The sequence below is a fragment of the Castor canadensis genome, chromosome 7, assembly GCF_047511655.1.
Source record: "Castor canadensis chromosome 7, mCasCan1.hap1v2, whole genome shotgun sequence".
In the NCBI taxonomy this organism is placed as follows: Eukaryota; Metazoa; Chordata; class Mammalia; order Rodentia; family Castoridae; genus Castor; species Castor canadensis.
Genome location: NC_133392.1, coordinates 43,137,763 through 43,154,510, shown reverse-complemented (window position 1 = coordinate 43,154,510; position 16,748 = coordinate 43,137,763). Strand labels below are relative to the sequence as shown.

At 36.8% G+C, this 16,748-nt stretch overlaps 1 protein-coding gene across 5 annotated transcripts in view; it reads right to left on the bottom strand.

The window, feature by feature from the left end:
* Positions 1–927: 927 nt before the first annotated feature.
* Positions 928–16,748, bottom strand: part of Asah2 (N-acylsphingosine amidohydrolase 2) — an 84,299-nt gene continuing 68,478 nt past the window's right edge. For all 5 annotated transcript variants that reach the window (XM_074078843.1, XM_074078840.1, XM_074078841.1 and 2 more), the window contains exons 18-22: positions 14,891–14,986; positions 12,684–12,830; positions 5,654–5,713; positions 3,185–3,273; positions 928–1,300 (exon numbers count right to left, since the gene is read on the bottom strand). In XM_074078843.1, coding sequence (XP_073934944.1) covers positions 1,111–1,300; positions 3,185–3,273; positions 5,654–5,713; positions 12,684–12,830; positions 14,891–14,986 — 582 coding nt within the window. In that variant the 3' untranslated portion in view covers positions 928–1,110. The remainder of the gene's footprint in view (positions 1,301–3,184; positions 3,274–5,653; positions 5,714–12,683; positions 12,831–14,890; positions 14,987–16,748) is intronic.

Below are 16,748 nucleotides of genomic sequence, written 5' to 3'. Positions count from 1 at the left end.
TCTCTTTTGGATATATATAATGTTGAATACTTTCTCCTAAAAGCAGTCATCTCTTGACACTTACAAAGGCATCTCAAATGTGATCTCATTGATTGTCAAGACCCAGGAACTAGTACAGTGCTGGACACAAAAGTCTTAGTATATATTCTATGATTGAATGGATCCATGAGTGAGTGAGTGAGTAAACTACAGATAAAAGAACAGATAAATGAATGTAGAATCCTCCCCTTAGAGTACTGCCTTCCCAGCCAGTAACACTTTCACTTTAAAATCTACACTAATGTCAAAGTTTTGTGGTTTGGGGTGAATTTGCCAAAAACATTAAAAAATGACTATGACCAAGTCTTAGGAATAAGAGAAAAAATCTAGTGGGATAAGGACACTTAAGGAAATACAAGGCATAATCAAAATATTTCAAGTTTGACTTTCTCATGATTGGGCTCTGAAGGCAATCCCAGAACTGATTTCAGCATCAACAACAACTTTGAACTAGGCATATCAGCTCCAGAGTGACTTTTTCAAAAGGTATGTTCATTTGAATGCAAGAAGAAATGGCATGCTAATTTTGGTTCTCTAATTTGGCTCAGACATTTATAGTAAGGTTACATAATATTTTTAATACGACAAGGGGAAAATGTTTCATAACCTTATTCTAATCTTAAATCCATACAACCTTATTTTTCCCAACTGCAAAATCAAGAATCAATCTAGAGGCTTTCTACAAACTCCTCCAATACTAGCATTCAATAATTCTACAAATAAATAGGTCAAACACTGTTCTCAATCTTTGAACATGCTCACTAACATTTCAGAGATTTCATATTGAAGAAATTTGCCCCTAAACATTGGCAAGACTTCAAGAGATATCATACTTTAGGCTATAGAGCACAAGATGCATGGCTGTTGGATTAAGTAAATGGGACCCCTCTCTCTCTTTCTCTCTCTCTCTCTCTCATACACACACACACACACACACACACACACACACACACACACACACACACACACGTTTGTCCCATTAGCAGTAAACTGTCTGTCCCCAAACAGGAACGATTATAGAAGTCAAAATGGCAGTTCACATTCCTGTGAAATCAGTTCTACAGCTTTTCACTAAGTAGTTACAACTTCAAAAGTAGGAGAAGTGCCTTCAAACGCAAGTATGACTGCAGGCTTCAGAATATCCTGCTTCCTATTGTGTCCAAAATATCTTATTCTGTAGATTCCAGGTTGAGCAGTGTATGGAATGTGCCATTCTATCGTTGCATTGCTCTGACCCAGTAATCCCTTGTGCCAATAAAACCTGTTGGTAAAAAACAAACAAATAAGCAAACCACAATTTACTCTTAAAATGTGGGATTATTCATTTGATGACTACATGAGCAAGACACTATTGTAGATGTTGAAGATTTAGCAACAAAACAGACATAAATGCCTATTTTCTAACAGAGGACCTTTTAATAGGAACAGCTACTTATAGAAAATTACCTGCTCAGCCTTTCTAACTACCTAACTGTATCCATCCATGAAACCTTACCCGATAATTAGAACAAGAATGTCTCCTGCTTTGAATTGTTACAGCATCCTTTTAGTCTTTGTCAGACTCTGTACAGACTGACACTTCTTTTCACATCCGGATCCATTTATTAAAAATGTGTAATTAATCTGTGCCAGATTCTGTTCTATTCAAGAAGTACTGAGGAGACAGTGGTGAGCAGATAGAGATTGTCTAAAGATAGTTTTAAGTTTCACAAAACATGCTCTATTGAACAGAGGTGGGGAGTAAAAAACAATAAAGAAACAAGCCAGTATAACCTATATACTTTTTTTTATTTTAAGAGGGATAAATAAGACAGAAGCTTCTCTGAGATGTCATTTGCACTGAGTCCACAGAGATGTGGAGGAAGAACATTTTAGGAAGAAGGAACAGAGAACACAAACTGAGGACAGCAGGAACAAACATGGTGCGGCCAAGGAACAGAAATCCAGTCCGCAGGAACAGGGCATAGTGAACTATGAAAGAATGGCTAAGAAGAAAGAAACACACAGAGTTAGATCAGGCTGGTCCCTAAAGACCATAGTAGGGATCACAGAGACTCCTGAAGGTGCAGTGAGACACTGTGGACTATCTAGCTGACACCTCAGTAGACACAGAAAGCAAATCCTTTGAACACAGAGAGTATACTGAACATTCTCCACTTTCTGGTTATTGGCTGAGTGCGCCCCATAAATATGGTACTGTTGTGATGGATCAAGCAGAGTCCAGTTACAGATCCTTAGTATTGACCACCATTCTGGGTTTTAGCTTTTGAAAATAAATCATCATTTCTTATGATCAGCATAGCCAGTTTTCCCAATAAATATGTATTACTTCTTTTAAAAAATATAAAGACTAAAGAAAAAAACATATCTATATTTATAGATGACTATAGATGGACATAGTCAAATCCTTATTTGCTGTTAACTATGTGTACCAAACCAACACACAAATAATTACTGCATTTGAGCTAGATACCAATTGCCAAAAACTTCTCATACTTCCTTATGTCTGTCCTGTGTATGAGATTTATAGACTTGACAATGTAAATATTTTCTATTTCAGACATATCATCAAAATCTTCAAAATATCTCTTCAGCTGAATTTGGTAACAAAGGCACAGAGCTGTATCTGAAGAAACTCCATGAGCTTATTACTCCCTTTCTTAAGTGTGTAAGAGTTAAACATTGAGCCTTTGTGTTTCAATACCTCAAATGAAGAATCACTAGCAATATACAGAAATGCACTACATGTCTGGAACAGAGTCATTATTTTCCCAATAATGTTGATCTCTACAGAGGTATCTCAGGTCCTTCACCCAATACCCATTTCAACCAATTTGCAAGAAAGCTACTCAGTTTTTCAGGCCAATGACCATGGGAAAAAACAAAACTACTAGGATGTCTACAAGAATTGAAGCCATCGTCTCATTACTGCCTAATCTTATAGGAGCACACATAATGCTGTTTTGTAGAAACACAGAATTCAAAATCAAGTCTACTAAATCAACTAAATATGGCTACAAGGATCGTTAGGAATTTGATATCATTAATAGCATGTATTTAGTCAGTCTTCTCATTTGTCTTTTCTGCATTACTAAGCAACTGTTTTCAAGGCTTGAAAGAGAAAATATTCAACAGACATGCTCACCGAGTCTCCCAAGAGGCATCATTGTACATTATCTGCCAGGCTGCTGTCGTGTTCTCATATTTCTCCACAGTAAGGAAGGTCTCATGGGTCTAAAATGCAATTAATATAACTTATCAGTCACTGCACAGTCACAAAAAAACTCCTCTTTATTCTAACTCTCCTTGCTGATCACAGGCTAACTAATTTTTTTTTTGTGAAGATGCATTATAATTTCATGCAAGTTCTTCTTAGTGTTTCCCTTAACATGCTGTGCAAAATCTTCAGAATGTTAACTTACACCATCTATTAAAAACCATAACATGTTTAGAAATTTGAAAGAGGCATAATTATGGAGCTGATAGCAAATTTTGAAAATTATAGTTGAGAAGAAAATGGGAATAAAACTAGAAGTATAAAAAAGGAATAAGTCAAGTCTTTTCATGACAAGTTTATTGATCTATATTCCAAGGCTTTCTCTAGTCACCTCATGATTTAGGAAGGAAAATGGAAGTTTCTTCATCTTTCCACCTCCAGGAAAATGAATTATTAGTTACTGTGCCTCCCTGAGTGAAAGAATTGAAAAGAATACATAAATCTTACCTGTCCTGGGTGCTAAAGACAGTTTCTATACTTTGTCATAATGGATTCCTAGAAACCACATCATAAGCAGATTTTACTTCCCCATTGGAAGAGCACTATCATAGAGCAATTTGTTTCAGACCAAGAATTCAGCTTCAAGTAAAGTACAGATTTGAATAGTATGACAAGTTAATAAGTACAAAGGCCATAAATCTCCAATTTCCCTCAAAATCCTTTAGACCATGGCCTGTAAAGGTAGGTCTTATGCCTAACTCATCTTTATCCATCACAGTCCTTTATATCTGTCACTTACAGGTCCCCAGAAAATGCTTTATTGAGTGGATCACTTATTTACAGCTGGGCTATGCAGTTGTTTATAAGTCTTCTCTAATTATTCAGTTGATGTATTGTATTCAATAAGGAAGTTTTCATAACCGTGGTGACTTGTAAAGAAAGCTACTTCTGTTCATTGAGAACAGAATGCCATTGGGAAGGGCTTAGATGGAGTAGGATGCACGACAGGTCCAAATGAGCAGAACTAGAGTGCAGATTGGAGAAAAGGCCAAGACCACTGAATATCAGGGACAAAACATGTGACTATCCTTTCTCCACTTCCCTCCCATAATCTCTTCCAGATGCATAATTAATTACTACAAATTAATCACTCTAGGATTCAATTTACTCATCTATAAAGTGGTTTCTACTTATTTTAATAAGCAGAAAGAATAAAGTGTGATCAGAAAGTAACTTATTGGGTAGTAGTGGGGATTAAGTTAGATTCACATGATAATATATATAAAACACTCAGCCTAGTACCTGAAAATAGTAACCATTCAGCTAATCTTTCAGCTAATTCAGTAATCATTCAGCTAATCATGATGACATGATGATTGTGAGTGATAATGGTCAGTGGAAATCATTTGCACCAAGTTCCAGACCATTGTTAGAAATCAATTCTGTTCTCACTATAGTGCTTAAAGCATCTGAGTCTCCACTTCTCCATGGCAATAATCATGGCAGTGCTCCTCCACAGAGAGACACCAGATGACGGCTAACCCTGTAGTTTTGAAACAATGCTTTGATATTTTCAGAAAATAATGTAAACATGTAAACATTTTGGTTTAGCTTGACCTCTGAGATAAATTATTTCAAACAAGTGCACAGTGGCACATTATCCTCAATCTCATATTTGATATTGTCATATTATTATCATAATAATGGCATTTTAACTAACAGAAATGAGAAGGGTCACTTAGAGGAAAAGCACTTGGGCTAGAAGTGGCTATGGGCCCTAGGAAGAAGTTCTCACCAAGGCAGTGGATACATCCTTGGTCATAGTAAAAAAAAATATCACCTACAAATCATGTTCACATGCACACTTTTTCTTTTATAAATGTCCTTGTCTAAATTTCCTTCTGCTTTGGTTTTGATTTTTGTTCTTGAGGGTTTTTTTGTTTGGGAGAGGTTTTATTTCTTTATTTGTTGAGATAGGATCTTGCTATGTGACCCAGGCTGACCTTGAATTCACAACTTTTGAACTTTAGCCACCTAAATGCATGGGATTATGTTATTCACCACCACACCCAGTTTGTTTAAATTTGTATGTGAATGTGTCCACTTATTGTGGTTATAAGACCATTCTAAAGAAGCTACAGAAGAGTAAAATTGCCTTATTTTATTATTAGACATATGTGTATAATTCATCATCAGAGCCCATCAGATATTTCCTGTGTGCTTATATCTAGACTTGATCCCACATTAACTGTACGCACTGACGATTTCCCACTTCATAAAATAAGACAGAAGACAAGTTGGCACAGTTTGTCTTTATGTTTTAACCTCCAAAAGGATATTCAAGTAAACGAAAGGCTAAAAAGTGGTCATAATTTGTAAAAGACTATTGATATATACCTGGTTTTCTGCTGAATTTTTTGGGTTGGCACCTACAAATGTAACTTCAACAACTTCTCCCTGGAAATAAAAATACCCATTAATGAGTTCTAATAAAAGTATTTTTGTTGTACTCAGATTTGAAGCATTATCTATTATACATTCTAGGACCCTGGGGGTCTATATAGATTCCATTCTATTTAATTGAGTCGTTATCTTTTATAGGTATTACAAAAAATACCCTTGCAACAATAAGCACAGGTATTTGGGGCCAAAGATTTTGTTTTGGTAGAACCAGTTGCAGATGAAGATTCAGAGCTAATGTTCTTTTAGCTGTAGCTGTTTTGTTTGGTTTTATTTTATTTTGGAGACAGGGTCTCACTAGTCAGCCAAGGCTAACCTTGAATGCATGATCCTCCTGCTTCAGCTCCCAAGTGGTGGAATAACAGGTGCAAACCACCACATCTGGCTCAAAGATATAGTTCCTAATAGTGACAGCAATATAAATTGCTTCTCCGTCAATCCCAGTACTGCAAACAAGGCTACTTCAGCCCCTAAATTTTTCTCACATCTCCTTCCTGAAGCATACAGGAGATAAATTGAATCAGATAAAAACAGTCAAAACTTACTGTGAATTGCTTATACTTACTTCTAATTATGCAAAACAGAGTGTGAGGGCGTACATTACCCTCCCACTTGAAACAACCAAAAAAACTGGACAAAATATGTATTAAACAGTACTTTTGAAGACAATGGGCATTGAGCAATGAAAGACAGTGATTCCTGAGAACAAAGTGATTCTTGAAAACAAAGAAGGTAATCCCTACAGCTGTCCCAACTTAATTTCTTTAGAGAGTGTCAGGGTACCCTAGGCTACATAGTGAGACCCTGCTTCAAATAAGCCAAAAAAGAAAAAAAAAGAAAGAGGGAGAGAGAGAAAGAAAGACAGATGAAAGAGAGAGGAAGAAAGGAAGGAAAGAAGGAAGGAAGGAAGAAACAAATGAAAAGAGCTGATATGTCCTTGCATAAAAGCTTAATGATAGGTTAAAGAGTAGGTAGAGGCGATCTAAGATGGTGACTAGAGGGAGGAAGCAGACAACAAGAGATCTGTAAATCAAAAATCTTGCTGAGACACTGCAGCCACACTTGGCAGAACAAAAACCACCAAGAATAAGCAAAACTCCAACACCCTGAACCCCCAGCCCACACAAATCTTCTCCATGCCACAATACACTAAGAAACCAGGAGGGCTGCCATACTGCCAGATGCCAGCTCCAAATCTGCTTGGGAGACACAGACCAACAGGTGAGCAAATAAACAGCATGTGATGCTTCCACAGCCATCCCTGGGATAAACCAGCATACCCCCTGGACCGATTGACCCCCCCCCACAAAAAAAACTGAATAATAAACAAGGAACTGAAAAGGACACACAGCAGAGGGGGTGGGGTGCTCTGAGCACACAGGAGAAGGGGGAAAGAGCAAGGAGCTACTCTTCACATGAACTCTCAGTAAACAAATCCTCCAAAAGTAGATGGCTGACAGTAGGCAGCAGATGAGCTGCTGCCTGAAATAAGGCAGATAGTGGTTCACAAAGCTGTCTCCTGACCCAACCATCTGGTGAGACAACAACAGAGATACTACTTAAATACCAACACTGGGACTGGATGCTGAAGGAGTAACACCAGAATTGCCAAGACTGAAACTTCATTGTTCCTGAACCTGAAACTTTTTTTTTCTTTTTTCTCTTTCTCTCCAAGTGCTTGTTTTGTTCATTGTTGGTTAGTACACCATCTCTCCCTGCTGAATTCTTTGGTTTTCTTTTTTTTTTCTTTCTTTTCTTTCTTTTTCTTCTTACTCTTTATTTCTTGGTCTCATTACTTTTACTGTTGTAAGTTAGCTAACACTAAATTACACACAGAACAGGGACAAAAACAGCACCAAGTGAAATGATGGGAAGATGAAAAAGGAATGGAAACCGTTCTCCCCCAAAAAATAAATTAGTACAGGATTCAGAGAAAAATGAAGAAAATAGATACCCAGGTCCAGACCCCAACAAAACAAAGATAGACTATCCCAAAGAACCCAATGAAGCCCACAAGAACACCCTGAAAGAAGAAATTCTACAAGAAATCACTGAGAATTTCATGGAGATGTTACTAGACAAGGTCAACCAAAACATACAGGAGGCACTCAAGAAATTCCAAGAAAATAAAAATAAAGAATATAAGAAGAAGACAAATAAGTGAACTCATAGGAGCCCTAAATAAATACCAAAGTGAAACAGAGAACACCATAAGTAGAGAGATAAGTGAATTGAACAAAAATTGACAATATTAAAGAGGAAGTAACCCATGATATGGAAAACCTCAGAAAAAAAAGAAACAGAAATACAAAACACAATGGAAGGCCACTCTGGCAGACTAGAACAAGCAGAAGACAGAATCTCAGAACTTGAAGATGAAATAGAAATTAAAGGAAAAACCAAAGAGCTATTAATCAAACAACTCAAAACCTGTGAAAGGAATACACAAGAATTCACCAACTCCACCAAAAGACCAAACCTGAGAATCATGGGTATTGAAGAAGGCAGTCCTGAGAAGAAAGTTTATAGCCACAAGTGCATATATTAAAAGGATAGAAAGATCTCAAATTAATGACCTAATGCTACATCTCAAACTCCTAGAAAAACAAGAACAAGCAAATCCCAAAACAAACAGAAGGAGAGAAATAATAAAAATACAAGCTGAAATCAATGAAATAGAAACAAAAAAAAACAAACAAAGAATCAATGAAACAAGTTGGTTCATTGAAAAAATAAATAAGATTGACAAACCCCTGGCAAACCTGACTAAAATGAGCAGAGAAAAAAACCCAAATCAGTAAAATTAGAAATGCAAAAGGGGAGATAACAACAAACACCATGGAAATCCAGGAAATCATCAGAGATTACTTTGAGAACCTATATTCTAATAAATTTGAAAATCTTGAAGAAATGGACAGATTTCTAGATACTTATGACAATTCAAAATCAAACCAAGAGGACATTAATCATTTAAATAGATCTATAACACAAAATGAAATTGAAGCAGCAATAAAGAGTCTCCCAAAAAAGAAAAGTCCAGGACCTGATGGATTCTCTGCTGAATTCTATCAGATGTTTAAAGAAGAACTAATACCAACCCTCCTTAAACTGTTCCATGAAATAGAAAGGGAAGGAAAACTGCCTAACACATTTTATGAAGCTAGTATTACACTCAACCCAAAACCAAAGACACCTCCAAAAAGGAGAACTATAGGCCAATCTCCTTAATGAATATTAATGCAAAAATCCTCAATAAAACAATGGCAATCCAAATCCAACAACACATCAGAAAGATCATTCACCACAACCAAGTCTGCTTCATCCCAGGGATGCAGGGGTGGTTCACCATATGCAAATCTATAAATGTAATACAGCACATCAATAGAGGCAAAGACAAAAACCACATGATCATCTCAATAGATGCAGAAAAAGCCTTCGACAAGATCCAACACCACTTCATGATAAAAGCTCTAAGAAAACTAGGAATAGAAGGAATGTACCTCAACATTATAAAGGCTATATATGACAAACCTACAGCCAACATCATACTTAATGGTGAAAAACTGAAACCATTTCCTCTAAAATCAGGAACGAGACAAGGGTACCCACCATCCCTACTCCTATTCAACATAGTACTCAAATTCCTAGCCAGAGCAATTAGGCAAGAAGAAGGAATAAAAGGAATACAAATAGGTAAAGAAACTGTCAAATATATCTGTCAAAATATCCCTATTTGCAGATGACATGATCCTATATCTTAAAGACCCAAAAAACTCTACTCAAAAACTCCTAGACACCATTAACAGCTACAACAAAGTGGCAGGATACAAAATCAACTTACAAAATTCATTAGCTTTTCTATATACCAGTAATGAACAAACTGAGAAAGAATATATGGAAACAATTCCATTTACAATAGCCTCAAAAAAAATAATACCTAGGAGAAAACTTAACAAAAGATGTGAATGACCTCTACAAGGAAACTACAAATCCCTGAAGAAAGAGATCAAGGAAGACTACAGAAAGTGGAGAGATATCCCATGATCAAGGATTGGTAGAATAAACATAGTAAAAATGCCTATACTATCAAAAGTGATCTACATGTTTAATTCAATTCCCATCAAGATCCCAATGACATTCATCACAGAGATTGAAAAATCTATCCTAAAATTCATTTGGAAACACAAGAGACCGTGAATAGCCAAGGCAATACTCAGCATAAAGAGCAATGCTGGGAGGTATCACAATACCTGACTTCAAACTATATTACATAGCAGTAGCAATAAAAACAGCATGGTGCTGGCACAAAAACAAACATGAAGACCAGTGGAACAGAATGGAGGACCCAGGTATGAATCCACAAAATTATGCCCACCTTATTTTTGACAAAGGCGCTAAAAATATACGATGGAGAAAAGACAGCCTTTTCAACAAATGTTGGGAAAAGTCGTTATCTGTCTGCACAAAACTGAAACTAGATCCATGTTTAACAGGTTTATGTTGATACACTGTACTAGTATCAATGCAAAATGGATCAAGGGACCTTAATATCAGACCTGAAACTCTAAAGTTGGTATAGGAAAGAGCAGGAAACACTCTGGAAGTGATAGGTATAGGCAAGAACCTCCTCGATAGAAACCCAGCAGCTCAGCAACAAAGAGAAAGAATGGACAAATGGGACTTCATAAAACTAAAAAGCTTCTTCACAACAAAAGAAATGGTCTCTAAACTGAAGAGACCACCCACAGAGTGGGAGAAAATATTTGCCAGCTATACATCAGACAAAGGACTGATGACCAGAATATACAGGGAGCTTAAAAAACTAAACTCTCCCAAAATCAATGAACCAGTAAAGAAATGAGCAACTGAACTAAAGAGAACTTTCCCAAAAGAAGAAAGTCAAATGGCCAAAAAACACATGAAAAAATGCTCACCATCTCTGGCCATAAAGAAAACTCAAATCAAAACCACACTAAGATTCCACCTCACCCATGTTAGAATAGCTATCATCAAAAACACCAGTACCAACAAGTGTTGGTGAGGATGTGGGGAAAATGGAACACTCATACACTCCTGGTGGGAATGCAAGCTAGTGCAACCACTCTGGAAAAAAATATGGAGGCCTCTTAAAAATCTAGACATAGATCTGCCATATGATCCAGCAATCCCACTCCTAGGAATGCGACTCAGGTTCCTCCACAGGCACCTGCACACCCATGTTTATTGCAGAACTATTCACAGTAGCCAAGTTATGGAAACAAACAAGATGCCCCACTACTTTCTAATGGATTAAGAAAATGTGGTATTTGTACACAATGGAATTTTACTCAGCCATGAAGAAGAATGAAATCTTATCATTCACAAGTAAATGGATGGAAGTGGAGAACATCATTCTGAGCGAGGTTAGCCAGGCTCAGAAGATCAAAAATCGTATGTTCTCCCTCATATGCAGACTTTAGATCTAGGGCAAACACAGCAATGTGGTTGGACTTGGGTCACACACAGGATGTATGGGGATAGGTAAGAAATCCAAAACATGAAAGTACTTGATAGCCCCACTGCAGAGGAACTAATATGGAAACCTTAAAGCAACAGAGGTCAATATGAGAAGGGGATCAAGAAGTAGTGAAAAGGTCAGTTAGAGATGAATCTACTTTGGATGTAACACATTTGTACATGGAAGCAATGCTAGGAATCTCTCTGTATAGCTATCCTTATCTCAATTAGCAAAAACTCTTTTTCTTATTATTGCTTATGTCTTCTCTTCAACAAAATTAGAGATAAGGGCAGAACAGATTCTGCCTTGAAGCGAGGAGGTGAGGGAGAGAGGGAGGAGGTGAAGGGTTAGGGGGAAGAAATGCCCCAAACAATGTATGCACATGTGAATAGATGAATAAAAAATTAAAAAATAAAAAAAGAGTCGGTAGAGGCAATAAAACTAAAAGCTAGTTCTTTAACAACACAAATTACCTAAATCAGGAAGAAAGAGGAGGCATCATTGTCAACCCAACAGTAATTAAAAGGATTATGAAAGAATGTTATGAACAAAAACAAATTAAACAACATAGAGAAAATGAGGAAATCCCTAGACAGATGGGAATTCCAAGAAAGAAACAGATTCTAGGAAGACAAGTTAAATTTTAAGAAAGACACATGATAGACTTAAAGAACACACAGAAAATTTGAGAGCCAAGTGCCAGTGGCTCATGCTTATAATCCTAGCTATTTGGGGGCTAAGACGAGGAGTATGGGGGTTCCAGGCCAGCCTGGGAATAAAAGTTTGCAATATTCCATCTTAGTGGGAAAAAACTGGGCATAGTGACACATACCTGTCATCCCAATCATGGCAGAAAGCTTCAAAAAACAGGAGGATCACTGTTCAGGTCCATCTGGGCAAAAACCAAGAGCCCATCTCCAAAATAACCAGAGCCAAAAGGGCTGGAGATGAAACTCAAGCAGCAGAGTGCCTGCCTTACAAGCCTGAAGCCCTGAGTTCAAACTCAAATACCACCGAAGAAAAAGAGAGAGAGAGAGAGAGAGAGAGAGAGAGAGAGAGAGAGAGACAGAGACTCCCACCTATTAGAACTAAAGAATGATTTAGCAAGTTTGAGGACAAGATCAACATACAATATAATGCACAGATCCTGTTTCAGTTCTGTGTGTTTTCCTATTCTTGATTTAAAAGGCAACTTCTCTTTTACTTCAACTGCTTCTTTAACCACCCATTTAAGACAAAGAATAATTTGTATTTTAGAAATTCAATTTCACATAATTACCCCCAGAAATAAAAATCAGTATTTCCCATTCTCATGACTTCAGCAGAGCCTCTGCAAAGATAAGAACCCAGTTGCCAAAATTAGCATTGCTAAGGCTGGTCTATGGTATGATTAACATTATACAAAATCATTCCCTTTACTTCCAAAAAGCAGGTCTCTGAAATATTTTAAGATATCTCTATAAGTCTTACCACTCTGTATTCAAGTTTCGTTGACTGCAGGACGTCCCCAAAATTTGTGCCTATTGGTGCTTTATCCACAATATTAAGAATAAATGGGATTATCAGTTGCTTGAAAAATGGAGGCTCTGGACCACTGCTCATGTTGGCTACTGTGTCCTAAAACAGAGCACTGGCTTAAGGAAAATGCAACGCCCAGCCCAAAATCCTTTTCCCCCACCTCCATACCCAGAAATGCCTTCATTATAGGAAGTATGTATACTCTCTCTCTCTCTCTTTTCCTCCAAAAGCTAATAACTTTTAACAAAATGTGAAGAGAACCTTGCTAAAATGTGATCCTAGTTGTCTATAATTTCAACTTTGTCATTAAAAGAAAGTTTTGGTTGGAGGCAGCTGTTTCATTTCCTCAGGCAGGAGAACAATCTTGGAGGCACACTACTCAGGTTTAGATTCTGGGGCAGTCATTTTTCTAATTGTGTGACTTTGAACATGGGCCTAACACATGATAAGCATTTATAACATAGTATTATAATTATTTGTAGAATCTGTGCAAAATGTTGAGACTCTTTCACCCAGATCAAAATCATGATTTTTTCCTGGATCTGTGTTTATAAAGAATGCAATAATCACATTTTTAATATAAAGTTTAAGATTAGTTTACATCCAGACTGGTTTAATCTGTTTTCCACAAATTTTACCACCTTTAATAGTGTCACCAAAATGTAAATCTCTATTTTAATTAGCCTTTGATATATGTTTAATGTTTTTTAATCCTTACATTGTCTATTTAACCATTCCAGTAATACATGGGATAGGCATGCATTGTCATTCTCAGCTGACAAGCAAGAAAATAGGTTTGGAGATACTCAGTTGGTTGTTCAAGATCACATAGCTAGTCTTAAAATGAATGACTACAAAGTAGACCAGGAGACAAATTTCTACAAAGTGAACTGTGTCTTTCTTCACTAAATGTCACTATAAAATTTGACGAATTTATTTCTGTGGGTAGAACTCTGTATCTGCACCTATAATGAAAGTTAAACAGTTATAAGTTATAGGTTTATATTTCTGTATAATCTGAATATTCTGCCAATAGGTTTAGTGTTTATGATCAAATAAATAAATAAAAATAGTGCTACATCAAAAAAATCAACAGACCAAAACTGAGAGGGACACTATGATAAAAATAGTAATTAAGAAATTAAAATATATGCAAAGTAAACATTATATTGAAATTTCAAACATACAATCAGCAACTGATGGTGAAGGCATATGAAATTGTCAATGTTCAACTGATTTGACCTACGGGAGAAAACCTTCATTGGTTTCAATCTAATATGTCCAAGCTCTTCTTTAAATGGCCTTTTTTGTACTTTCTATGCCATAGTTATTTCACAGTTTTTACCAAAGCATGTATGTTATTACATAGGGTTAGTTTGTTATTTTCAAGTTCTTTATCTTGCTTATTAACTAATCTTCTGGTACCACAACTACAGTTTCATAAATACCTCAGTGGTAAGATTTCCGCAACTAAAATTCCTTTAAACCAAGTAAACTTATTCAGGTGTAGATATTTCAGGCATATGTAATGTCTGCATTCCAAGGTATTCCTGTATTTCATCAAATCAAAGCCTCCATCCACTATAACAACTTATTCTTTGAACCACCAAGAAACTAAAAACTGCTACTTATTGTAATGGTAAGATTCCTCTGATTGGAAAACTGCTTTTTCCATGGGAAATGGGCTTCCTACAGGTGATGACCTACTCTAGTCTTGGAGTGGATGGAGAATCTGGCAAGGATTGGAGAACTGTGGTCTAATTCCCAGTGAGAGTTACAGTAAGCCTAGCCACTTTTCATCTTCAAGACATTGCTCATCTGAAAGATGGATGAAAATAATACCTCCTTACTTCACATGATGGTTTTGAGAATAAAGAAATTATAATATAAATGAAATAATAATATATATGAAACTAATGGATATTAACTGAATTTGAATTTTATTATCAGTAAAATCTCACTTCTTTATTTATTGATACCACATAGCTACAATTTTCTTTTGTAGGGGACCCTAAGATTTTTTTAATATAAAGGTTGTCAAATTGAACATATGGAGTTAAGGTTCACTCTTGCTTCCCTCTGTACCTCCTCACCCTGAAGTGTATGTATACACACACACACACACACACACACACACACACACACAAATATTTGTTTACCGTAGCAATAGCCTTAGCAAGAGCTCTAAAGAGCTGGATGTAAGCGGACAGAGTATGTGGCCCATAAATTGTAGATGCTGCCTCATACCGCTGAGCCTGCAGGAGAAGCAAGGAGAGGTATAGATGGTTCTGCATATTTCAACACATTTACAAGGGTATAGCCTTTTAAGCAAGGGATGTTTGGACATCTCTCATTGTTCATCTTCAACATTATTTGTGAAAAGACAGGTTGTGTATTTCCATGTACCAAACAAAGCAAACGGCTCCCAACAGCTACGTGTTAAAGACAATAGGTTCTGTTTGCAGATGCCATTTAAACTGTCACTCCATCTCATCTGAAAGAAGCCACTAGCTCTTCAAGTATCTATTGAGTACTTGTAATATATATATATATATATATATATATATATATATATATATATATATATAATTTCCCCTACAGCACATCAGGAAAAACAAGGGTAAAGGAAATATATTTAATAACTCCTGGATAAATTGGGAGCTGATGGTACTCTCTTTAAAGGCTATTTAAACTCTCTCCCCCCCACAACTGAGCTGTGAAGTAGAGAAAAATACATCTTACCTGAGCTCCAAGCCTTTGGTTGTTCCATAGGAACCTCAACGTCATCAAATCTAAAGGGTACCCCAGATTCCTGACATGCCAGCTTTCCCTACAACATTCTGCATCCCAGTGAAAGCCATCTTTCCAATCTCTGATGTGATGATCTTCTGATAGCCATCTTAGATTCCTCTTTCTCTCTCACCCTACATACTTTTCATGTACACATCATGTCATCCTACTTTCTTAAAACTCTATTGAACTTGTCCATTTTCCCATCTCTGCTGCCTTTACCTTTGTTCAAATCCTCAGTCCTTAGATCTTAACTACAGCTTCTTAATCCATTCTTTCTCCACTCCTGTCTTCCCCAATTCATTTTCCACACTGCCATTCCAAGGACCTTTTAAAATCACCAAGTGGATCAAAGCATTCTCTTGCCATTAATCCTACTACAATCCCCTCAAAACTATCATTAAGTCAAAGCTCTGTTGCATTGCACCCAAGACTCTAATTCCACTAACCCCTGTCTCCCTCTCCAGCCCTCATTTCACTATCACCCTCATCAAATTTACTCCAAGATACTCAACAAACTATGGTCTACTAATGTGCCAAGTCAGTGGCTTTGAACTTTGTATGTGTGGCCCCCCGTACATAGCACACTTTACTAATTTTATTTGTTTGACTAACCCTCATTTGTTCTCAATAACTCACACAGATATTGCATCTTCCTGATGTCTACCAGTATGCATCTTCAAATACTCAGTCAAAATTGAGGTCTTCTCTTTGTTTTCATATCACCTAGCACATGCCTTATTCAGAAGTGTCATTATCTGCTCTCTACTCTGTCTTTCTACTAGAGCATTCATTAGCTGCTAGGGATCTTGAGGGCAGGAGCAGATTGTTTTCATTGCTATGACCCAGAAAGTGACTAGTAGAGTGTCTGTTGCCATACATGTATGTTGAGCTAAGTAATTAATTAGTGAGTAAATAGTAATCCTTATAAAACAATACCTTACTTCAGGTTGCACTGCCAGGATTAGATAAGGTTACATTTGCCAAGTCCCTAACTAGTACATTCAATAAATAGCAGGTGTCAATGGTAGTTCTCCCAGCTTCTGCAGAAGCTTAAGGCACAAGATGTATCACAGATAGTTATTTGCATTGCACAACCCAAGCTTATTACCAGCACCCCTGACAAAATCATTGTTTTTAGGGAAGGTGGAAGTTAGTGACACTAGAATTCTGACCTGAACTTAGAATTGATGGATTTGAATCTCCAAAATACAACCTCTGACATAT